The 25,702-nt window shown below is 38.2% G+C and overlaps 1 protein-coding gene and 1 pseudogene across 3 annotated transcripts in view; one reads left to right on the top strand and one right to left on the bottom strand.

Moving 5' to 3' along the window:
* Positions 1-7,473: 7,473 nt before the first annotated feature.
* LOC127683977 (uncharacterized) lies at positions 7,474-7,565 on the top strand (annotated as a pseudogene).
* A 3,572-nt stretch (positions 7,566-11,137) lies between these two features.
* Positions 11,138-25,702, bottom strand: part of LOC127683498 (rho GTPase-activating protein 20-like) — a 445,237-nt gene continuing 430,672 nt past the window's right edge. For all 3 annotated transcript variants that reach the window (XM_052180791.1, XM_052180789.1, XM_052180790.1), the window contains exons 9-13: positions 19,414-19,572; positions 17,049-17,158; positions 14,478-14,664; positions 12,162-12,282; positions 11,138-11,357 (exon numbers count right to left, since the gene is read on the bottom strand). In XM_052180791.1, coding sequence (XP_052036751.1) covers positions 11,296-11,357; positions 12,162-12,282; positions 14,478-14,664; positions 17,049-17,158; positions 19,414-19,572 — 639 coding nt within the window. In that variant the 3' untranslated portion in view covers positions 11,138-11,295. The remainder of the gene's footprint in view (positions 11,358-12,161; positions 12,283-14,477; positions 14,665-17,048; positions 17,159-19,413; positions 19,573-25,702) is intronic.

The raw sequence follows: 25,702 nt of genomic DNA, 5'->3' as shown, positions 1-25,702 counted from the left end.
AGATATCACCTTCATAAGAATACTACTTACATTTACCCTTGGGATGGAAGAAGCCAAGCAGAAGTTCACAGGTGGAGAGGCCCAGAACAATTATTGTGACACCTGGGTATACAAGACTACAGGAGATTCCTACTGGAACCCCTCCTCCTCCTGGGACTTGATCATGGTAAAAAGAAATTATATGACTGGGGACCCTATCAGGGGCACAAGGGGTACTGGGATACCCCTTGAGCAAATGCCACCTGTAACCCCATAGCAATCCAATGCAACCAAAAAGGTAAAGAAGCCATGGGATGGGTAAAGGGAAAGACCTGGGGACTTAGGTGTACAAACTGAGATATGATGGTGGCCAAGGGGAGAGAAGGCTAGCCAAGTGGAAGAGAGAAAGAGAAAAGAGTCACAGCTGGTTTAAATCTTGGTTTAACTCCTCCCCTTGGTTAACAACCCTCATACCTACCCCTAATCGTTCTCCTGCTATTGTTGACATTTAGACTCTACATATTGAACAAGCTTATAGCCTTCATAAAAGAGAGAAGAAAATTTATTTTGACTTCCAGATAGAGATTTTCTAGTTTCCAGAGCTCATTGCTGTGGAGGCAATCTGTGGGTTAGAGAGCTCCTCTTGAAGGAAGCTGCTCACCTCAGAGCAACTTGAAAGTATTAGGTGACATCAACAGAGTGGGGACAGAGCTCCTCCAGCACTCTCCAGAAGTCCTTTGCTAGGGAACCAAATCTTTTCTGCATACCACAGGGAACATTATAAGCAGGCATGGCTGAAATACCCTAGACTCTAATGCACAGTGTCTATCCATTAGGTTTACAGCACAAGCACTTCATTGACTAATCCCCCACTCTTTTCCTCTGTTGGTTACCAAATATGCATGTGGTACACACATAGTCGGGCAGGCAAAACACCCACACATATAAAATTAAATAAAAATATAAAAACAGGGGGGAAAATACACAACCTTCAACACATCCAGGTGCTCAAAGCTTCTTTTGCTTTCCTGCCTCTGGGATGCAGAGTATGGATAGAGAAGTTGTGGGTTAATGATAGATAACATTTTTCTTAATAGTGTCCAGGATGATCTCATCTTACATTAACTTTATCTTACAAGGTAAACATGTGGATGCAGTACATTATGCTTGCATGTGTACATACATACATTTCAGAATGTATTCAGAATGTATTCAGAAGTTTGTGTGTGTCTTTAGAAGTATGTATTTGTGTAGGTATGTAAGTGTGTATGTATGTATGTATGTATGTATGTATGTATGTATGTATGTATATGGATGCACCTAACCCTACCCTAGGAACACAATCTTCTAGTGAACAGAAAGGGGAGTAACTGAAGGAAAGACTGTAACACCTGCTGAAGCAGGAGGAACTGACCCACCAGTAGTAAAAGACCTTGGATATAAAGGTGCAGCATCACTTCTCTCTGTCCAAGATGAGGTCACAGGCTAGTTTTGGAGGAGCAGGTGGAGCCGTGTGAGTCCCCTGACATCGTTGGGATTATAGTCAACTTCATGGCTCTCAGCCATATCCAGGGAAAGAAAACTTCAAACAATCATCTGTCTCATCAAAGGAAACTTCTGTTCAGAAAACAATATTTCTGGCTTACCTGGAACTGTCAGGAGATCTCAGTTGTTCTGATCCCCATAGAGAGTCCTTTCTTGAAAGAAAGTGTGAACGAGATGGGGGGGGGGGGTTAAACAGGGAGACAGAGAGATAGAGAGACAAAGAGAGATAGAGATAGAGACAGAGAGAAAGAGAGACAGAGAAAGAGAGACAGAGAGAGAAAGATGGACAGAAGGAGGGAGGTAGGAAAGCAAAGAAAGAAGGAGGTAAGAAAGAAAGAAAAGGAGCCTTAGATTTCTGGTGGTGCAAACCGTCAGGGGTCTGCCTGCACTCAGGAACTGAGCACATAGGCGGCTTTTGTCTGCCAGCCTGCAGGGCTTCGAAGCTGTGGAAGGAGAGAAGCCCCGCAGCCATATATGCTGTCTGCAGGGACACAAAAGGATCACTAGGTACTGTAACACCCTGAGCCTTAGATTTCTGGTGGTGCAAACTGCAAGGGGTCTGCCTCCACTCAGGAACTGAGTATGTAGGCAGCTTTTGTCTGTCAGCCCGCCAGGCTCGGGCCCGTGTCCTGCCCAGGAAGCTGTGGAAGGAGAGAAGCCCCACTGCCATATTTGCTGTCTGCAGGGACACAAAAGGATCACTAGGTACTGTAACACCCTGAGCTTTAGATTTCTGGTGGTACAAACCACCAGGGGTCTTCCTGTACTCAGGAACTGAGCACATAGGCGGTTCATCTGCAAGCCAGTCCATCATAGGACTATGTGAGAATCAACAGAGGGAGTGACCCCCACCACAACTTCTTCCCTCCATAATAGAGCAGACAGAGAACACCTGGTTGACCTTGACAACCTAAGTATAGCATTGCTTGAGCCAAGATTGAGAAGGGCTCCAAAGGCACAAAAGAGGAAGCCAGCATATCAGTAATCTGTGCCAGAAGAAACCCAGTCATCCAGTGTTGCAGAAATAACCTTAAAGATCCACAGTAGGTTGAAGCTCCAGCCAGTGACAATAAGACCATCTAACTCCTGGGAGAACCAGATGGCTAAAGGCAAACGTAGGAACGTTATTAACAGAAACCAAGGCATTATGGCAGCATCTGAATCCAATTCTCCAACATTAGCAAGTCCTGGATACCCCAACACACCAGAAAAATAAGATTTGGATTTAAAATCACTAGTCATGATGCTAGTACAGGAACACATGAAGGACATAAAGAAATTCAGGAGAAAATGGATCAAAAATTAGAAGCCCTTACAAGGGAAACACAAAAATCATTGAAAGAAATTCAGGAGAATACAAAAGCCAATAAAGAAGAAACGCAAAAATCACTTAAAGAAATACAGGAGAACCTTGATCAACAGGCAGAAGTCATGAAAGAGGAAACACAAAAATCGCTTAAAGAATTAGAGGAAAACACAAACAAGCAAATGACAGAACTGAGCAAAAATTTTCAGGATCTAAAAACAGAAGTAGGAACAACTAAGAAAGCACAAAGGGAGACAAGTTTGGAGATAGAAAACCTTGGGAAGAAATCAGGGACCATAGATGCAAATATCAACAACAGAATACAAGAGATAGAAGAAAGAATCTCAGATGCCGAAGATACCATAGAAACCATGGACTCAACAGTTAAAGAAAATGCAAAATGCAAAAAGCTTGTAACCCAAAATATCCAGGAAATCCAGGACAAAATGAGAAAGCCAAATCTAAGGATCATAGGTATTGATGAGTGTGAAGATCTACAACTTAAAGGGCCAGCAAATATCTTCAACAATATTATGGAAGAAAACTTCCCTAACCTAAAGAGAGAGATGCCCATGAATATACAAGAAGCCTACAGAACTCCAAACAGACTGGACCAGAACAGAAATAACTCCCGTCACATAATAATCAAAACCCCAAATGTACTAAAGAAAGAAAGAATACTTAGGGCAGTAAGAGAAAAAGGGCAAGTAACATATAAAGGAAGACCTATCAGAATTACACCAGATTTCTCACCAGAGACCATGAAAGCTAGAAGATCCTGGGCAGATCTCATGCAGACTCTAAGAGAAGAAAAATGCCAGCCAAGATTACTATACCCAGCGAAACTCTCAATCACTGTAGATGGAGAAACCATGACAAAACCACTACTGGGCATATATCCAGAGGATTCTTCAGCATGCAATAAGGACACATGCTCCACTATGTTCATAGCAGCCCTATTTGTAGTAGCCAGAAGCTGGAAAGAACCTAGATGTCCTTCAACGGAGGAATGGATACAAAAAATGTGGTATATTTACACAATGGAGTACTATTCAGCCATTAGAAACAATGAATTCATGAAATTCTTAGACAAATGGATGGAGCTGGAGAACATCATACTAAGTGAGGTAACCCAGTCTCAAAGGATCAATCATGGTATGCACTCACTGATAAGTGGATATTAGCCTAGAAACTTTGAATACCCAGGACATAATCCACAAATTAAATGATGTCCAAAAAGAATGGAGGAGTGAGCCCTGGTTCTGGAAAGAGTCAGTGCAAGAGTATAGGGGAATTCCAGAACAGGGAAGTGGGAAGGGGTAGATGGAAGAATAGGGGGACAGAAGAGGGCTTATGGGACTTGCGGGGAGTGGGGACCCAGAAAAGGGGAAATCATTTGCAATGTAAATAAATAAATAAATAAATGAAAAAAAAGAAAAAAAAGAAAGAACAAAAGAAAGAAAGAATAAAAGAATGAAAGAGAGAAAGAAGGAAGGAAAGGGAGAAAGAAAGGGCAAATAAATAAAATAAATAGAAACATAATTATAATTGAATTGGAACAAGCCAACACACACATACACACAGACACAGACACACACATACACACACAGGGACAAGGGAGAGCAGTGAATGGGATATGGCACATCTGCCTCCTTTTCTTTTTGTATTGGTTTTTTTTTTTTGGAATTTTTTTTTTGCACTTTTTATTGAATATATTCCTCATTTACATTTCAAATGTTATACCCTTTCCCAGTTTCCTCCCCTCCCCGAAATACCCCAACCCATCCTCCCACCCCCTGCCTCCAAGAATATGTCCCCCACCCAACACACTACCACCTATCCTCCCCCCTCGATATTCCCATGCTGGGGCATCTATTGGGCATTTATAGGGCCAGAGACCTGTCCTCCTACTGAAGCCCAACAAGGCATTCCTCTGCCACTCTTTTGGCTGGAACCATGTGTACCCTGTGGTTGATGGCTCAGTCCCTGGGAACCCTGGGGCATCTGGTCAGCCAAAATCATTATTCTTCCCAGACTAATTCTTAACCACCCAGCACTCCCAGAGCTCCCAGGGACAAAACCATCAACCAAAGAGTACACATGAAGTTACCCATGACTCCAGAAGCATAGGCAGCAGAGGATGGCCTTGTTGGACATCAAAGGGAAGACAGGCCCATAAATGTTCTGTGCTGCAGTGTAGGGGAATATCAGGACAAGGAAGCAGGAGGGGTTTGATTGGGGAACAGGGAGAGCTGGGATAGCTTATGGGATTTTTACGGGGGTGGCGGGCAGGAAAGAAGATAATATTTGAAATATAAATAAAGAATATATCTAGTTAACATCTACAACAAAAGAGAATAAGCAGAATCTGCCTCCTTTTCAAGTTGTTATTCGTTCCCAAATTCAACTAGAAGGATGGCACCGTAAATAATTCATTTTTTTTTAAATGTGTTTGATACTTTTCTCAAAATGAGTTGAGAAATGTAAAGGGGAGTGTCTAACAAACCCCAAACACAGTAGAGGAAAAGAAAGTTACAATCAGTAAGTAATGAAGTAAGTATAAACTTAAAAAAAAAAGAAAAGAAAAGAATATTTTAGTTTTGTACAAAATGCCTAATTAAAGTGTAGCCTCTCATAGTAAGGAATACATGTTGCACAGAATAACAGATTACTAGACACAACCAATGCATCATTAAATAAAGATTGATGTCTCTCATTCCTTTTCCTGCCACTTGTGAGTTCTATGTTGCTTTGGCACAGCAAGTTTTGATGTATTCCTCCAATGTCTTTCTTCACAAGGGTTTCCATATAGAAAAAATAAGGTACTCCTTGTACAGGTCTCCACCTAACAGAACAAGTACTCAGTGGATGAGTTATCAGACCAATGTTCATGTTAAATTTTAAAAGGTTTATGATAGTAAAAAAACAGTAAATAATGTTGAAAGAGAAGATCTGAGGAATATTATAGCAACATTTATACTTGATGATTTAATACACTGTATACATGTATGAAATTCAAAATAAGGAAGAATGTGATATTAAAAACTAATTGTAACTTTGAACATAAATGATATGCTAATGGGAAACTTAGTAAGAAATTAAAAAATTAAACATCATTAAAAATTCTAGACTTCTTTTCATACCTGTGAACACCCTGGCCTTTCCTATATTGTCCTATATGTCAGTTTCCTTCAGAAATTTCTTTTTCATATGTTTGTCCCTTCCCCACACTGTCTTGAATCGTGAAAACTTAGAAATGAGTAGCTGGAGTATATTAGCATTTGAAAGTGTAATTGCATGACTCAAGCCAAAGACCTCTGCTTTCATGATCCTGATGTTCAGCTGAGCTGTCAAAACTATTATAATAAGCTAGATAACTCTCAATGCAGAAAAACAATCACATGTACAAACAAGCAAACACTCCAGCATTCAAAGATTAGTCATGAAGTTGATCTTGTCCAGACACAGGTGACAGTTCCGTGTGTCTTTCCTGTGGCTCCTATGAGGATATCAACATTGATTCTGGAAAGTAAACATTCTTGTACATTTTAAAGTCTCCACCTAGATTCCTGCACCTCTCCAAACCTCTCCATCTCCTGTGCTATGCTAACAATTGCTTTCTATATACATACCTTTACAGTGGAGCCTGGAATTGAGAGCAAATCAATGGATATGAAATTATCGCTTTCCTTCTAGGCACTATATAACAAACTGAAGACTGCAGTTGGTAAACCAACCACTGAAGTCTGAGGATTCATTAGCAGTCAGGGTGACAGGCCATTGTGAAGTCAAGATTCAAGAGCTTATGCTATAACTGACAAAGTGACAAGTGCATTTCATCCTCTTCAGTCTTTTGGTTTTAAAATCATGTTCGTTTAATAATTGTTGAACCATAGGCATTTTTATTAAATAACAGATTCTCAGAAAAGTATATGTTAATAGCTAAATAGATAGATGAAATGAGAGACAGATAGATATCAGTAATAATATCTATCCAAGAAGAGAAGTAATTTTCTACAAAACATTTTGAAATTCATACTCATTCTCAAATATTCTCAATACATGATTCTTTTTTAACCTATCAAAGGTATATGTGAAAATTCAGCTTCATTAACCCTATGAACCGTAGAGACCAACATGCAAAAATCACAGGACACTTTAAAAATAAATATGCTTTACTGAACAGAGTCAGAAAGCTTCATCTACAGGAAAGTCAGTCAGTATTGTAGATTAGTATATTATACTTCTCATCACAATGATACTTAGTTCAGAATCATAGTCAAGGATAAAATACATTCCTTAAATGAATTCATTCTATCCTCTACATCTTCACCATAAAAACAGAAAAAATAAGTATAAAATATGATTCTATTTTATTTTCTTGCTATTAAAGTTTGAGGTTTAATAATTAGGTCTTTTTATTCCTTTTTTTTCTGATGAATATTTTCTTCCTCCTGCTTTTTATTAAGTAGATTCTTTTGTAATACAACATATTCTGATAGTTTTCCCTCCCTCTACTCCTCAGCTCCTCCCCACCCGACACGCCCACATGCACGCACGCCCCCCCCCCCCACACACATGCACACCTTCTCTCACATCTGGGCTCAGTCCATTTCTTTATCTCAGTAGAAAAGAACAGGTTTATTGCTTCTCGGCCTTTTGGCTAAGATCAAGTGTAGAAAAGAACAGGCTTCTTAGAGTCTACAGACTAAAATTTTTTTTCAGAGAAACCAATGAAAGACCCAAAACTGTTCAATTGTGAGGTAAAGAAAATAAACTTAAGTCCAATCAAAGGTTCTTGACCTCACAGTGGTATGAACTCGCTGATAAGCGGCTATTGGCCTAGAAGATCAGAATACCCAAGAAACGATTCACATATCAAATGATGCCCAAGAAGAAGGAAGGAGAGGCCCCTAGTCCTAGAAAGGCTCAGTGCAGCAGTTTAGGGGAATACCAGGAAAGGGGAGCAGGAAGGGGTTCATGAGGTAACAAGGGGCGGGAAGAGGGCTTATGGGACTTTTTGAGAGGGGAGATCCAGGAAAGGGGAAATAATTTGAAATGTAAACAAAAAACATATCAAAAAATTAATTAAATTACACTTACAAAAAAAACTTCTTGAATACTACTGACATGTAAGTACACTTACTGCATCTATTCTGATATGTGGCTGTACGGGTTATTGTCACACTTCATAGGTGTTAGAAGCAGAATACTCCTGTCAATTGCTTCCCTAACATGTCAACATGTCTAATATTTTATGTACCATAGAAACTCATTTTCAACGTAGACGTTGCTAAGTCATAAACCGCTAGAATCAGTTGAATTTAGACATATTGCTGTAAGATTTCTTTGGCAAAAGGCACTCAACCTCCCATGGCTGGGGCTAGAAATTTAAGTCAGATTTATGGAAGTAGTGAGGCCGTAGACTTGAAAATTTATCACACTAATTTACTAGATCAGCTCAATTCCTTCTGTAGCATTCTAAATAATTCAAACATTTATTTATGTATTTTTAACACTTAATATTTTATCCCCCCATCTCATCCACTCTCAGAACTTTCCACATCCCATATCTCCTCCCCACCCTGCTGTCTCCACATGGATGTCCTCATCCTCCAGCCCACCTGACCTCTAAACTCCCTGGGCCCTAGAGTCTCTTGAGGGTTAGGTGCATCATCTCTGAATGAATACAGACCTGGAGGTTTCTTTTGTAAGTGTGTTGGGGGCCTCATGTCAGCTGGTGTATGCTGCCTATTTGGTGGTTCAGTGTTTGAGAGATCTGAGAGGTCCAGATTGAGAGTGCTGGTCGTCCTACTGGGTCTCCTTCCTTAGCTGCTTTCATCCTTCCCTAATTCAACAACAGGAGTCAGGTGCTTCTGTCCATTAGTTGGGTGCAAATGTCTGTATCTGACTCTTTCAGCTGCTTGTTGGATCATTCAGAGGGCAGTCATGATAGGTCCCTTATTGTGAACTCTCCATAGCCTCAGTAATAGTGTCAGACCTTAGAGCCTCCGCTTGAGCTAGACCTCACTTTGGGCCTATCTCTGGCTCTTTTCCTCAGGCTCCTTTCCATTTCTATCTCTGCAGTTGTTTCAGAGAGGAACAATTACAGATCAGAGTTGTGACTGTGGGATGCCCCTCCCTCATTTGATGCCCTATCTTTCTTCCTGCTGGAGGTGGGCTATGATCCCTTTCCCCACTGTCAGGCATCTAAGGTTGCTCCCTTTAGTGCCTGATAGTCGCTCACCTCCCAGGACTCTGGTACATTCTGGAGGGTCCGCCCCCTAACCTTCTACTTTCCAAGGTTGCTTGTTTACATTCTTTGTGCTGGCCCTCAGGGCTTCAGTCCTTTTCCTTCTCCCCATCCTAGATCAGGTTCCCCTCTCCCATGACTCCCCTGACCACTGTCCACTTTCCTTCCCAGGTCCCACCCTTCTTCCCCACTTGTGATTGCTTTCTTCTCCCTCCCAAGTGGGACTGAGTTGTCCTCACTTGTGCACTTCAGCTTGTTGACCTTTTTTGAGGTCTGTGGACCGTATGTTGGGTATTATGCATTTTTTGGCTAATATCCGCTTATTAGTGAGAACATTAGTGTGTCCTTTTGTGTCCGAATACCTTACTCAGAATATTTTCTAATTCCTTCCATTTGCTTGAAAACTTCAGGATGTCCTCATGCTTAACAGCTGAGTAGTATTCCATTGTGTAAATGAACATTTTCTGTATCGATTTGTTGTGGGACATCTGGGTTGTTTCCAGCTTCTAGGTATCTAAGATACCTAGCAGCACAAGGTTGCTATGAACGTAGTGGAACACGTGCCTCTGTGGCATGGTGGGCATCATTTGGGTATATTCTCAAGAGTGGTATTGCTAGGTCATCAGGTAGATCTATTTCCATTTTTCAAAATAAACACCAGAATGATTTCCAGAATGGTTGTAACAGGTTGCAACTCCACCAGCAATGGCGGAGTGTTCCTCTTTCTACATATCCTCAACAACACTGGTTGTCATCTGAGGTTTTTGAATGTAGTCAATCTGATTGGTGTAAAGTGGGATCCTGGGGTCATTTTGTTGTTGTTGTTTTGTTGGTTTTTGTTTTCTCTCAATATCTATTTTTCTATTGAGTATCTTCATTTACATTGCCAATGGTAAAACCTTTCCCAATTTCCCCCCTCCTGAATGCCCCCCTCCCCAAAGATTCCCTACCCCTCCTCCCATCACTTGCCTCCATGTGTATGTCCCTCTACCTGACACATTCCCACCTCACCCCACCCCCCACCCCCTTCTGTTTCCTTTTGTCGGGGCCTCTATTGAGCCTTTACCTGACCAAAGACCACTCCTCCCACTGATCCTGATGGTTCAGTCCCTGGGAGTCTTGGGGTGTCTGAGTGTCTGAAGTCATTCTTATTCCCATGGGGCTGTAACCCCTTCAGGTACTCCAGACTACCCTCCAGATCCTCCCACTGGTGACCCCAAGCCCAGTCCAATAGTTGGTTGCTAGTTTCTGCCTCTGTATTTATAGAGCTCTGTCAGGGCCCATCTGGAGACTGCCATGGCATGCTCCTTTTGGTACATGCTTCTTGTTGTAGTGTCGGGGTTTGGTGACTGTTTGTAGGATGAATCCCCAGGTAAGGCAGTCTCTGGGTGGCCTTTACTTCAGACTCTGCTCATTTCTCTGATCACTAAAACCTTTGACCATTCCTATGTTTTTTGAAGCCATGATCCACCTTTAATCTTATCATGTGTGATGATTAATGCTGATCATTAATGGAATTCTATTTAGAATTCTCTCTGAAAAAAGATTCTGGACATGACACTGAGGGTGTATTTATGGTCCTTAGATTCTGTCTATGCTTAGGTAACTGGTGGCCAAACCAATAGTATAACTAGGTTCTACTATTCCTTTCATGGTTCCTGGGATGTTTAAAAAGAAAAAACTTACTGAATATTAACATTTATTGTCCTCTGCTTCTGAATTAGGTGAACGACTTCACTAGCTACAACCTCCTGACATTAGAACTGCTGTATGTTGATATCTTGAGCCCTCAAAAAAATGAGCTATTTTCCTAATGTAAATAATTTAGTAGAGTACATTTTCACAGAACTAGGACAATAATTACTATTAACAAAATTATTGTGCAGGACTTAAAATGCCGTTTTGATTGTAGTTTGGAAGAAAAAAATTAATAAAGTGATTCTAGTGGATCTGTTGCATGAATATAGGTGCCTGAGTAAGAGAGGTGGAGGAGAGTACTGGAAATGCCATTTTACAAATACTATGGAGAATCATGAATCAGGCGTATTCGAGTCTAAGCAATAACAATTTAATTCAATTTATTATAATAGATAAGAATATGTAATACATAACTTGAAATAAATAGTGAGTGAATCTATTTGTAATAAATAATATGGGTAAATGTATAATTGAAGTTGTTTCTTTTATTGAAATAGAATGACAGGAGCCTTCTTTAGTCATGAGGAAGTTTCCTTTGTGGAAAGTCATATGTTGCAGTTGTTTCGTTGTCCCCTGCTAAATGAAGTCAAGAAATGTCTTAGTTAGAAAAACATTCTCTGATGATAGATTCACCCCACTTCAGATCAGACTAGTTTTCAGTATATTTTCTGAACTGTACACAAAAACTTCTTGAGTTAACAATATATCTGCTCCTGAATGTGTTATTTGTTAAGATTCCTCACATAGGTGTTGTAGTGGATCCTGTGCAACTTCATATTGATACCAAATGCTAAGCATTTGGCAAGATTATGAATCAAATGAAATTAAACATCAGTGTTTCTGTCCAAGAATAGCAAAGCTTGTTGGCACATTGTTCACTCTTGGGAGTATGTGTAATGAATTTTTAAATCGAATAATTGTTTCTAAGTGAACTTTTTAAAAATAATTTCATATCCAAGATATCCTACATGACTTATGGACCATGGGAAGAAAGGTGAGAAATATAACAGGTAATATGCTGGAATTTGTACAGGGTCTAAGTAAGGAGTTCCTCTGTCCTACATGCATGTATGAAAATATATGTGTGTGTGTGAGTGTGTGTGTGTGTATGTGTGTGTGTGTATGTGTGTCTTTATGCATACCTATGTATATATACACATATTCATATATAATTTAATGAAAGTATTGTTTAAAAATCTTTTCCCACGTTTTAATATAATAGGCCACAATAGGGCTTTGATATTTACAAATTTATGAAATCAGAGAATATCATCCTTCCATCTATTTAATGACTAATTTCTCTTAATCTCTAGGAACTTCTGCTTGAGAAGAAGCAGATGAAACCTTTAATTCATCAGTATTTCAAAGCTTTTGACTTACCAGCAGTATTTACTGTAGTCTTTATGTCATCTGACCTCTTCTGACTGTTGTCACAAATTATAGGGTCATCCTCTACAAATATATCTACAAAGTTGTCAATCATGATTTGTATAACAGAGATCTGTAACACCACAAGGAAAAAAACAAGGTCTTCTTTAATTTTACATAGTTTACCAAATTGAAATCGATAAAAAAAATGAATTCCAACATTAAAAGGAAAATATCAGTTACTTTGAGCAGATATGAACCTGTGAAATTAAGTCTCTGTCTGAAATGGAGATGCTTAAGTTCTTCGCAACTTACTTTATCATGTTAAAATTTCATACATACTTCAAAGAATAGGGGAACTACTAAAGCAATGTAACATTTCAGAACTGATATGCTGCCAGAATAACTGTGAGTGAATCACAGTAATGACTTCAAAGATTTCTTGAATTAGTGATTTTATGCAGGGGAATGGGGAAGAGGTGGAGTTTCATTGTGATATTTTGAATGTGATGCCTGTCTAATTCCAGGCATCTCAATTTATGGTACCATCTTTGTGAAATCTTTTGAGTGGTTTAGTGACTTGACATCTCTGGAGGAAGTATGTCATAGGTTAGAATGTAAGGTCACAGAAGTCAGGTGCCATTTGGAGTGTACTCTCTATGCTTCACGTTTGCTGCCTAAGATGAGAGCCACCAGGTCTCTGCTTCCTGTTTGGTTGCCCTACCTTCCTGCAGCCATGCTCCTCTGTCATGAATTTGAAGGATGGTAATGTCTCTAAATCTCTAAGTCCCAAATAAACATTTACTTCTATGAGTTGCCTTGGTCCTGGTGTTTTACTAAAGCAATAGAAAAATGACTAATGAAGAATTTGGTGAGAACAGGGATCTATGTTGAGAAACTGAGACAACAGATTGGCCCATTGTGTAGAAAAGTCTGTGGAATATTTTCTTGATTAACAATGGAATTTATAGGTCCCAGAACTCCAGGATGGTGCCACCCAGGAGCTATTACTGAGACAAAGAGAGATAGGAGGTGCAGGAAAAGAGGCAGCAAGCACTCTTACACAGCTTGTGCATCAGTTCTTGCCTCCAGCTTCCTGCCTCGCTTTGGTTTTGCCCTGACATTTTCAGTAGTTAACTGGTAACTAGAAGTATATTGTGAAGTGTAACCTGTCCTCCAGAATTTTCCTCAGTGTTTTATCATAATAGTAGCAAATTAAGACACTTTCTAAATTGAAGGAGCTTTTCATTGGTCTACTCTACTCCATGGTGAGTAATACCACCATGACTTCATTCATTGGTAAGTCCTTTGTTGATTCTCTGTGAATTTCTCATCATGCAACCCAGTAACACTCATTTTCTAGTCCATCCATATCTACACTCTCCCCTGGTAACTTCCCCCAAACTTTAAAAAAATTAAAACATAAATAAAATTTTAAAATTAAACTGAGGGAAGAGGGGGTCGTGAGGATGAGACCTAGAGTAGTGTACTGCAATCAGAATTAAAACTAAATAATTAAAGTGATGAAAAATATAAATGCATATAGCTTTCTAGGAAAAGGAAGAGATAAATAAAGCAAAATATTAAGGTACCTAAAAATGTACCCAAAATAATGCAAACATATACTTCTATTTTATATAAGTAGAAGTTAGTGCTAAAATATTAGAAACTATATTATATAACATAGAGTACATGTTCATCATTATTCATTATATTACATATTATATGTATATATATGTATACATATATATGTATACATATATCTATATGTATATATGTCTGTATACATATGCATATATATATGTATATGTCTATATGTCTGTGTATATCTATATCTATATATATATATATAAAATTGTATACAATGTTCTTTTTTATGACCAGTAGTGCAGTTAGGGTAATTCATAATTTTAATAGTCTCACATTGATAAAGCACAACTATCATGTGTTCCAAAGTACAGCTGTAATAGTAAATAATCAAACAAGTGAAACACTAGGTAATAGGGATTTTTTTCAACTTTACTGTAGTCTTCTTGAACTACCATTATACATGCAGCATATTATTGGGTAAAACATTAATATCTAAGATCAATATCTGAAAAAAAAGTAAAAAGGAAAGAAAGAACAAAAAACAAATGATTCACTTCCTTCAAACTATGTTAACAATCTCCCTTCCCAATGTTTCCTGAAATAGATCAATGTATCTCCCACTCCAGAATAATGCAATCTTAGGGTTTCCTTTAACATCGCTGACCTTTCTGAGGTACTCCCAATTTCTTGATCACAATGACTACTTTGTTCTCAAAGGGAAAAATCAGATCCTCTTACCTTTTTTGGAATGTCACTTCCAAATAATGAGTTCACACAAGTCTGATCCCATAACACATGTGGGGCTATACGGATAGATAAGATGAAGCTGTCTAGAGTATTCTTGGCAGAAGTTTTAATTTTTAATAGCACACGAATGAGCTGTTTAAGAACAATGTAATTTGCTTGTGGCATCTTCAGTAGAATACTATATAGACAAAGGAAAATTTTACTGTTGATTGTCTGACAAGTAATGCTGCATTGTCAACATCCTTAATCATTAGGGAAATGCAAATCAAAATAACCCTGAAATTCCACCTCATTCCAGTTAAAATTGCCAGGATCAAAAACTTGGGGGACAGCAGATGCTGGTAAGGATGTGGAGAAAGAGGAACACTCCTACATTGCTGGTGGGATTGCAAGTTGGTAAAACCACTCTGGATATCGGGTTGTTGATTCCTCAGAAAATTGGACATAGTGCTACCAGCGGACCTAGCTATACCACTCCTTGGCTTATATCCTGAAGAAGCTCCAACAGACAATAAGGCCACATGCTCCACTATGCTCATAGTAGCCTTATTTATAGTAGGCAGAAGCTGGAAAGAACCCACATGTCCCTCAACAGAGGTATAGGTACAGAAAATGTACATTTATAAGATGGAGTACTGCTCAGCTATTAAAATCAATGAATTCATGAAATTCTTAGGCAAATGGGTAGAACTAGAAAATATCCTGAGTGAGGTAACCCAAAACCAACCAATCAAACAAACGAAAAACAAACACATCTTATGCACTCATTGATGCGTGAATATCAACCAAAACGCTCAGAATACCCAAGACACAATTCACAGACCACATGAAGGCCAAGAAGAAGGAAGGCCGCAGTGTGGATACTTCCATTTGTCTTAGAAGGGGGATCAAAATACCCATGGGAGGAGATTTAGACACAAAGGGTGGAGCAGAACCTTAAGGAAAGGCCATTTAGAGACTGCTCCACATGGGATTCATCCCATACACACTTACCAAACCCAGTCACTATTGTGACTGCCAACAAGGGCTATCCGACAGGAGCCCGATATACCTGTCTCCTGAGAGGCTCTGCCAGTGCCTGACAAAGACAGAAGTTGATGCTCACAGCCAACCAATGGACTAAGCACAGGGTCCCCAATGGAGGAGCTAGAGAGCTGTAGGGTTTTGCAGCCCCATAGGCTGGAATAATAATATGAACCAACCAGTAACCAGAGCTCCAAGGAACTAACCCACCAACCAAAGAGTACATATGGAGGGACCCATGGCTCCAGCTACATATATAGCAGAGGATGGGTTTTTCAGAAATCAATGAGAGGAGAGGACATTGGTCCTGTGAAAGCTTGCTGCTTCACTGAAGGGTAATGCCAGGACAGGAAAGTGGGAGTGGGTAGATAGGTGAGCAGGGGTCTGGAAGATGGGATAGGGGGTTTTCCGAGAGGAAATGAGGAAAGGGAATAATATTTGAGATGTAAATAAAGTAAATATCTAATAAAAAGAAATGGAACTTTGGATATAGTTATGCCATCGACTGCATGCATAGCTTCTGCATGTGCACTAATATAAACAAATGAATGACCCCACCCCAAAATACAGATTTTAGGTAAAATATTGCTAGTGTTGGCTAAAATATTATCTGAAAATCAATTTCCCCTATAGAATTATGGGAAACTTTAAAAATTATGTATGCATTTTTCTGTATTACATGTATTACTGCTACCCACAGAACCCAGAGGAAGGTGTCAGGTTCTCTGGAAATAGAATGAATGAATGAAGCTTGTTGCAGGTTGTGTGTGTTCTGTGTATGGAAAAAAAGTGTTGCTAAACAATGAACCATCTTTCTAACCACCATGGGGGCACATTTAATATCCAACTTACTATGAATCCATGCAGCACTCTTGTGACACTCTGGAACACAAGGAGCAGAAGGCGCACTAGTTACCCTACACAATGCAGGCATAAAAGCTTCTGCTATAGATAAGGCAGAGATACTGGAGTCCTGGGTAGAAATGGGAGCTCAAAGTCCTGGTACTTAAGAAATCATTCTATGGATACAGGGAAATGACCCAAAGAAGTCAAAGCTATACCTGACCCAGACTTATCTAGGTAGTTATAGTTGAGAAGGAAGAACTTAGTAATAGCTTCACGTTCTAATTAATGATATATGTATTTAAATGTTCAATATTTACAATACTATGGTAATAGTGTTAGGATACAAATAGCCCACAGTTATTATACTTATATACTTCTTTTAACTTGTCTCACTCAGGAATTCAAACCAATGTTCTAATCTGTCTTGCACACAACTGCGTAGCATAAGCTGTCTTCCACACCATGACCATTATAATTTAGAAGACTCTCAAGTGGTTGGATTACAGACATGGTACAACACACTTGTGTGAGAAATGCACCTGTTTATAAAGTGACTATACATGTCTTAGCAAAGGAAACTTCTTGTCTTGGGACATCATTCCAGCTTATAATCCTATAAAGACAAGCCCATATATCTCAAAATGCATTACTTCTAACTTTGGGCATTTCCCCAAGTGTATACTATGTCATTACCTTCGTATAGTTGAAATTTTTCCAAGCAGGGATTCTTCATCAAGGACACTAAGCCAATTTTCATACAAATCTGAATAAAGTAAGCTTCCTTGTATGTTTCTAATAAAATCCTTTTATAATGAAAAAAACACAAGAAAATTAATGGTCTATGTACATTGTAGAAAGTCTTTGAAAAAAGTTTTGTTTAAAAATAGGAGGTTAGACCAGAGATTGCTAACTTGTGTGTCACAATCTGTTTGGGGGTTCCATATCCTGCATATCAATAATTCCATGCATTATGCATTATAAAAGTGGAAACTAAAGGCAGGAGCCTATGTGTTTTTACCTAAGAGTAGAAGAAAAGAATCAGAGTTCTGACTGCAGCATCAATGAAATAACCCTACTGTCTATTCTGATTGCCTTTCCTGGTTTTCAGTCCACCCTACTACCTGAAATCAGGGATATGCTTTCCAACTCACAGGCTGAAATTCTATCTGTCTCAATGGAGGTCAGCCGCTCTGTGGGATATCCAGACAGTAGCCTAGCATGACTGCTCTCTGAGAGACTTCACCCAGCAGCTGGCTAAAACAGATAGAGACCCACAGGGAAACATTAGATAGAGCTATGGACTCTTAGTGAATAATTGAGGAAAGAATTCAGGGCCCCGATCAAGATAGGGAATCCACAAGAAGATCAACAGACTCAACTACCGTGGACCATTGAGAGCTGCCAAGAAGTGAATACCAACCAAAAAGCATACAGAAGCTGCGCTGTGACATATGGCATATATGTAGCAAATGTGCAGCTCGGACACCATGTGGGTCCCCCAACATTTGGAACAGGGTCTATCACTAAAACTGTTGACTGTCTGTGGAAACCCCTCACCCAGCTGGCCTCAGTAGGAAAAGTTGTGCTAACCTTGAAGAGAATTGATTTGTCAGGGTGCAAGGATAACACATGGGGACCTTGACCTGCTCAGAGGAGAAGGAAAGAGACTCATAAAGGATGAAGAGGTAGAGTGTAGCAGTTTCAAGATGAAAATTAATAAATAAATGAATGAATAAATAGGTAGTAATAATAGTAATATTAAAAGAAGAAAAAATGAACAGTAAGTATTAAAAAACAATAAAACAAACAAAAAGCAAAGTGTTCCCTCTGAAAATAAAAAACCATCCAAAAATGACAGGGCCAGGAAATGCTTCATTCTGATTGTATAATTAGGTGAACTTGTACTTTCAGTTCACAGAGAGTAAAGTTGTAATATACATATATGCCTCTGGGTACACCTGGAATAGTGGTGAACTTCCTTACTTAAGCACACTGTTTTACATGTGAGAATGTCTCACAGTTTCACATCCATTCTTCAAACATGTAAATATTCAATTAAAATGTGTAAATATTCAACTATTTAAATTAATTGTAAGCAGCAACTTGTTTGAAATGCCACAATTAACTTTCACATTGTATCAAGGATAGAAATTCAGACAAATGGAAGGTGCCCAGGTGTTCCTGTACCTTTAAATTGCTGTGAATACACATGAGTTCCAGTTACTGATCTTCACTTTCCTCCCTGTGATGTGGTCCCAGGTTTCTGGCAATGAGAGCCAGATGCACTTGGCAAGCTCGAGGGCCAAGGGGGGATCATTTGTTACCATTGCCTAACGTTATTAACCATGGCTACTCTCAGAGCATTATCTTTTCTCTTGATGTCTGGGGCCATAGCTCCAGTCTACTTAGAGGCAATCTCAGATCATGCCCCAAATAAAAATCAAACAATGATATTTGCTCTAGAGTTACTGCTGCTCACTGAGAAGTTAAGCATATTAGACTACTTAGAAGTAAGTTAGGCTAATTCTTCAGTATTTGACATGGGGTTAGGATGGCAATATCAGGAAAAAGTGAAAATACTGCTTTATTTTTTGTTAGAGAAGGAAAACAATTTTATATATCTACTGGACAGAGGGCAACATGCAATTCTCTCACATTACAAGTCTGTGGTAGAATAGCTATTTTGTACTGTTGTTACTTAAGTTTTTGTGGTAAGTATGATTTAAGACATGCATCGTGTAAAACACACTTTTATTACTATTATTACTTGTTCTATTATTAATTCAGGTGGTATAGTTAGAGAGGTGAAATCAGTGGGAACATTTGTAATGCCAAAAAAGCCCATCTGATGTATGAGAAAGTTAACCTCCAACATAAAGTGTTCACCTGTGTCTTTGTGATGAATCTTTGAGCTTGTCACACTTTTACCTAAAGTGACTCTTATTCGGAGATCATGTATCCATAGTTCAAGAAAACTGTCATGATCTGGTAATCTCAAGGACAGAATATGCATCTCTAGAGGGATGCTGAATGTTGGTGATGCAAAATACTGCCTTACCTTTAAAAGGTAAGCTACTGTGAGTACCGATTCTTGGTCCCAATTAATGTGTTGCTCAGTATAGATCTTATCCCTCAGGACCAAGTGTGATCTATCGGAAATGGATTGGAATACTTCTTCTGATTCTGGTCCTTTTTCCGCAATGACCGATATCATATCCTGTGTGGGATAAGGACAAGCTTCTATTATAACAGATCCAAACAGCTAAAGCACAAATAGGTCTTTGAAGGTAAACCAGAGTCATGGCAATCATGGATGCATAGCTACAACTGAAAGAAATGAAGAAGACATTTCACTTTTTTCTTTTTTAGCTTCCAAATATATTTCTTTCCCTAATCCATTTTTCCCAATTTGAATCATCAAGGGTTTCTGGTAATTAAACAACCCTCAAGATTGAATCACACTTCTAGTCACCGAAGCATTTTGGTGAATGGTGCTCTCTTACTTTTTCTTTGCTTTTTGAAGTTCTTTCTCGAGCATGCCATTCCAAGTAACTATTGGGATAGTTCTCTTTCAGAGATCACATCACTATTTGGCTTCCTGTCTACCCTGACCTCTACTGTGAAAACTGGCATTTGTGTTTTAAAGAAATCTTTCCTTTTCCACTATACTTCTGAGACTTTTATTTCCTTCCTTCTTTGGTGACTTCTTATTTTAAACTATCCTTATCTAAAGATGCTGTCACATTTAAGAACCCAAGCAATTTTCAGTTGTTCTACCATGGTTTCACTCTGTAAAAAGGAGGACCATACACAGATTTACTCCATGTTTTCTTTCATTTTAATTGATTACATGATTACAGTTATTGATGACAAAAATATCCTGATCTAAAATACCTAAGGAATGGGCAGTAATTCTCATGTGTCTAACATGATAAACTTGTTCACGTGTGGCATAAATTCCTGGCACAGGCATAGAGCTAAAAGAGATGCTGGACAGTAAATGAATATTTCCAATGGAAATCTAGAAGCATATTTAAGATAAACTAAGCCTATTAGGTGACAATTTCATAGAATGCAGTAGTATAAAAAGATCAATGTATAGCAAAAAACATGTATATATCTAATTTATTGTTAATATCAGATAGTAATCTATAGATATTTTTGATTATAAGATTGAGTAATACCAGAGGCAATAACATCAAGGTAGACTCTAGAGTAATATGGAGTCCTAACACAGTTCAAAGTATTGATAGTTGGGCAATTCCAACGATCCATTTCATCCAACAAGCTGGTGAGTTTGGGTCTTTGCTGAAATCAGTGAAAAACATGGGAATACTATTTCTTTTCAAATTTTCACTTTTCTTTAAATTAGAAGACTCTAACTTCAATAGGTTTTATTTCTACTTTAAAAGAATCTGACCTCATGAATAGGTTATCTGTATATTCATCAGTTTGGTGAAATAGTTGACTTAGAAAATAGGTTCCCAGAAATTATGGGAAATAGGACAGGTTTAGAAACCCAAAATGAAACAAACTCACAAGTATCTATACTTGCATTTTGTCCAAGCATATAAACCGTGGACAAGTACGAAATACTTGGTTTTTTGGTGGTGCAGTAGGAGTTTGAGAAGTTGTTTGCTGGGTTGCATTCATATTATCTTCTTGAGTCTCTGATTCTAATAAAGGAGTAAAATCATTATTTATTGTAATTGAACTCACTTAGCACTTGCATGATATTCACATTTTATAGCCTGCATTACTTATGCTTCACCACAAAGACACAGAAAAATAATCAGTATTATAACATTTATAATCATGACATTGCTTCAAAAGGCATTGGATATCTAGTTGTATATGGCCACAGTTCTAGTATACCTAGTAGTTTTAGGGTTTGTCTTGAAAGGTAAGCATATAGGTATTAGATTCAAGCGATAAAATAGTACCAAATTTTAGTCCACCTGTGTCTTTCTGGCAGAACTGCCATGGCCAAATGTAAATTAACAATAGTATCTGCATTTCACCACACAACTTGCCTGACTGCACTTTTATTACAGTCCTTGGTTTCCCCCTTCACAACCCACCGAACTGAGAGCTCAAATCTGAGTTCACAGTGTCAATGAATCCCATACTGGTATATTAGGCTATATTTTAAAACTTGCATAAAAGAAAAGCATTTTGGCATGTGCCTTTATACCCAGACCTCAGAAGCTGAGCCAAGATGATCTCTGTGAGTTTGAGGTCAGTCTGGTCTACACAGTAAGATTCAGGACAGCCAGACATTTCAGGTAGAGAAAACCCAATTTGGTATTGAATTGCTATTCAATGTATAATACACATCTAAATTAATACTCTTTATATCAAAGTAAGTGACATATACTTAGTTAATTACTCTCATTTCTGGGATTTACCTTTTGCATAAATTCAGGACCAGTGCAAAGAGGTACCAAAATATGGAGGGAATCTCTTGCAGTAGGAAATTATAACACACAGGTGAAGTGTCCCTTCACATGGTTTAGCAAATTCTTCATTGTTGTTTGTTATAAAATTCATAGTTCAGTGCTAAATGATTCTAACTTTTAACTTATAGTAGTAGGACATGTATACACACCGTTAGTGCCCTCAGAGAGAGGAGCCGCCACTTGACTTATTGTTGGTTCATCATGGTCAGGGGTGTATGTCCTCCCCTTGGGGCAGCTGCTGGCTCCATGTTCTGGTTCATTTCGGGTGATGATATTAGATGTAGTAACCTGGTCACATGAGGTATTTCCTCCGGGTCCATGATAAAACGAGGTTTCATACCATAGTGCAACAATATCTAGCCTGAACAGTTTCGGAAAATTATCTATGGGGAATGTTACGAGAGAAATCTGGGACAAAAAAAGGGCAAACAAAAAGGGTCTCTGTCATTTTGCATAGTTACAAATCACATTTTATTTAAGAATTTTGGAGGCTAAAAGTATGTACTTTAAAATTCTGAGATAACGTTAGCTTTAATGAAGTATGGAGGTGGACTTCTTATAGAAATTTAAAAGATGATTATGAGATCAGATATTCAAGTGAGGTCATCACAGTCCAATATCATATAAGAGGATGATTTCCAATTTTCACCCTGTGAGGCCCAGAATGTTATACATATTGTCCACTTGATTAACCTTGCTTGTCTTGGACACATTCATGGCTGTGCATATTTGTAAGGATGCTTAAAGAAAAGCACAGCTAAGGAGGGAACTTTCTACTCAAAGGTCCCATGGGCTAACTAAAAGGCAAGAGACAGGCAAACCCATCTATGTGGTAACATTCACATTTCCCTGATGGTTCTGTGCAAATGCCATGGTAACAGCTTGATCCTCAGGTTTATTATGCTGGGAATTAATAAAATAATGCCTATGGAAGAAACTGGATAGTTATGGATCTGCAGTAACCCCTTTTTTTTTCCTTAGGATATTTGTTCCTATGCAATATGAGGAATACTTATTCTCAATTAGGCTGTCCTATAATATATTCCTTTCAGGTCCCAGGGCAGTTGGTCAATTAATAGTGAATCAGAAGCTCAAATACTGAGAATCAAAATAACCATTTGATACCAATACTGTAAAAATTCTGGTACTTTATTATAATATTTGAAAGGCAGGTCCCATAGAATACTTTACTCTATAATTCTCTAAACCAATGATAACCAGCATCAAGAGGTCAAGGCCATATTTAATTACAGAAATCAGGAGTCATAATAACCATACCTGATAAAAATGATCCAAAATTGCATTACCTTTGTTTTGTTGAGGAAACCATCATGAAAACAAGTAGCATTTTACAAATTCTACACTGATTACATCAGAATTCATTCTTGGTTGGTGAACACAGTACCCAGGGTTTTTTTTTTTTTTTTTTTTCATTTCACAGCATTTATTCTCACTGGATTCGTCTAAGGATATTCTAAGTCACAACTGACAAAAAAACTGCATCATTGAGCTCAAATACCTATTCATATTTTACTTACTTAAAATGCACCAATGATTCTTCCTCTCCAAAAGAAAGCCATTCAAACATGTACTTATTTTACGAAATGAAGCAAAACCAAAGCCAAAATCATCATCATCAACAACAAAGTAACTCAGACTCTGAGGGTAATACTGTCTTTCTGTCACATTGTAAAGGCTTATCAAAGCTAGGCTTAAAGTAAATGGCCAATTACCTTTTTGGATATATCAGTAGCCAGTACTTTATTTCCATATCTAGGAAGGCATAAAAGAAATGGCGCTATTGCAGCAGAGAGACTGTATGCTGGCATGTGGTTTATCGAGGAATTTCTGGCTATTTTATTTAGAATTCTAAACATCTGTCTCAGGAATGCAGCATTCAGTGGCGGGAGTTCTTCTAAAAGCCTGAACAAAGAGACAGTTATGTGAAAAACAAGTTTACTCAATTTGTAAATATAGAAAAGGGGAAAGTCATTATATCTTTTGAAATGACCTCCATAAATAAAAGGAAAGTAACAATGTATATTCCAAATATTGCTTAAATGTTTTTCCAGAATCAGGGTAGGGGTGGGGCCAAAATGACAAATTTAAGTGTAGTACAAAACTGATAATCATAAGCATGGTCCACTGTGACTCCCTAAGTCACACCTCTGTTTGCAAATGTATTCCGTGTTTGTGAACAATTGAAACCTTTTGCTGGCAGCATTTTTACTGAATATTTTTGGGATATATATTCTCTAATGTGTATAAGCAAATATTACTTCTATTTGGTTGATGTTGTTCACACAATTCGCCAGCCATTACCTCTTTGCTGTTGATAGTTTTTCTTCATTGCTGACCATTTCGGGTATGGAAAGCCAGTGCTCATACAGCTGAGACGTCAATAGACTTCCTTTAATCATCTGAAGAAACTCCTTATATAGAGAGAAGAAATATTTTGCAGAAAACAAATTATGGAGATTACTGAAAACTTATTCAACTCTAAAATTTCAGATAGTCCCAACTTTCTTCACAGCTCCCCGACATTCCCCAAGGTAGAATGTTGACTGATGTGTAGGGCCAGTAAGTTTTGTCCATAAAAACTGGAAAACTAAGAGCTGATGTTCAAATGTGCTTGGATTGCTGAAAAATCTCTTTTTAAATCGAAGTCCTCTAGTGGACAACTAAGCGAACTAGCATACCTAAGAGATCAATACCTCAGACCAAATACTATTTTTACATGACAGAAATATACAACGATGATAACTATAACAAAGAAACCCATATTATGTTAGTATCTAATTTCTGAGGTGCAGAAAATCATATCCACTATTAGAAGCATGGGAAGATATGAGGTCATGGCTCTTAGAGAAGGTCCTATCACAGTTTCTCTAAACAAGCATGATTCCATAGTCTGCTCTAAATATTTAAGATAATTTTTACAGATAATGTAGCTTGCAAAGGTACTCTTGGCAATGCATGGAAACTATTATGGAAAACCACAGCTATTCAAGGTACAGAAAACAAAATATCCTGTGGCTTCAAGCCAAACTGCATACATAGTACACGCTAACTCCTAAACCCTGGGCTCCAAATATTGGTCAAAAGAGTCAGAAAGATTATATACCAGAAGATCAATAAATCTGCTTTGACATTGAGAGTCCTAGAAATGTGGGAGAGGCTTCACATTTGATAGTTCAACAATGTAATATGCTTGTCAAAACAATTTCTGAACAAAAGCCATCAATGTTAGTAATTCTAAATGGGAATGAATAAATCTTGTAAAAACAAACTTCTAGATAAAGAACTACATGCACATACATATTACAAAGAGTGAGGAAATTTGTGTTTCTCAAAGGGAAGCCCCTAATTTGTAAGCCAATCATAGTTACCTCAGAAATAGTTCATATACTACCAATGATAATGGACTTATTAGGTTGTTTGAACATATTTGTGGGCTCACGTTTATCTACATAATAACAACAGAAAATGAAAATGGCCCATGTATTTTAGCAGAAGTAGGAGTTTAAGGGGAAACAAACTTAGAGCAAGGGAAAGGAAGGAGTGAAATGATGTAATTGAATTTTAATTTAAATAACAAATAAAAAGTATCATTTTATGGTGGTGAAGGTATGGCAGACTGATTAAGAATACTTGTTTCACAGCCATGAGGCCCTGCATTTCTGTACCAATATTTTGTGAGATATAGACAAGCAGATTATGACATCCTACTTGATATGTGTAGCAAAGAGTTACATGTAGGAGTCACATTCTCTATACTGAGGAAGAGAAATCTGCTTCTCAGAAAAACAGTAGTGCAAGACAGAGAATGAAGAACTCTGGCAGTCAAATGCATCTGAATTGGCATGCCTACCAGGTGACATTCCTATG

This window comes from Apodemus sylvaticus, chromosome 4 (genome assembly GCF_947179515.1).
Source record: "Apodemus sylvaticus chromosome 4, mApoSyl1.1, whole genome shotgun sequence".
Taxonomy (NCBI): Eukaryota; Metazoa; Chordata; class Mammalia; order Rodentia; family Muridae; genus Apodemus; species Apodemus sylvaticus.
Note: the sequence above shows the minus strand (reverse complement) of the source record. Positions and strands in the feature narration are given on the sequence as shown.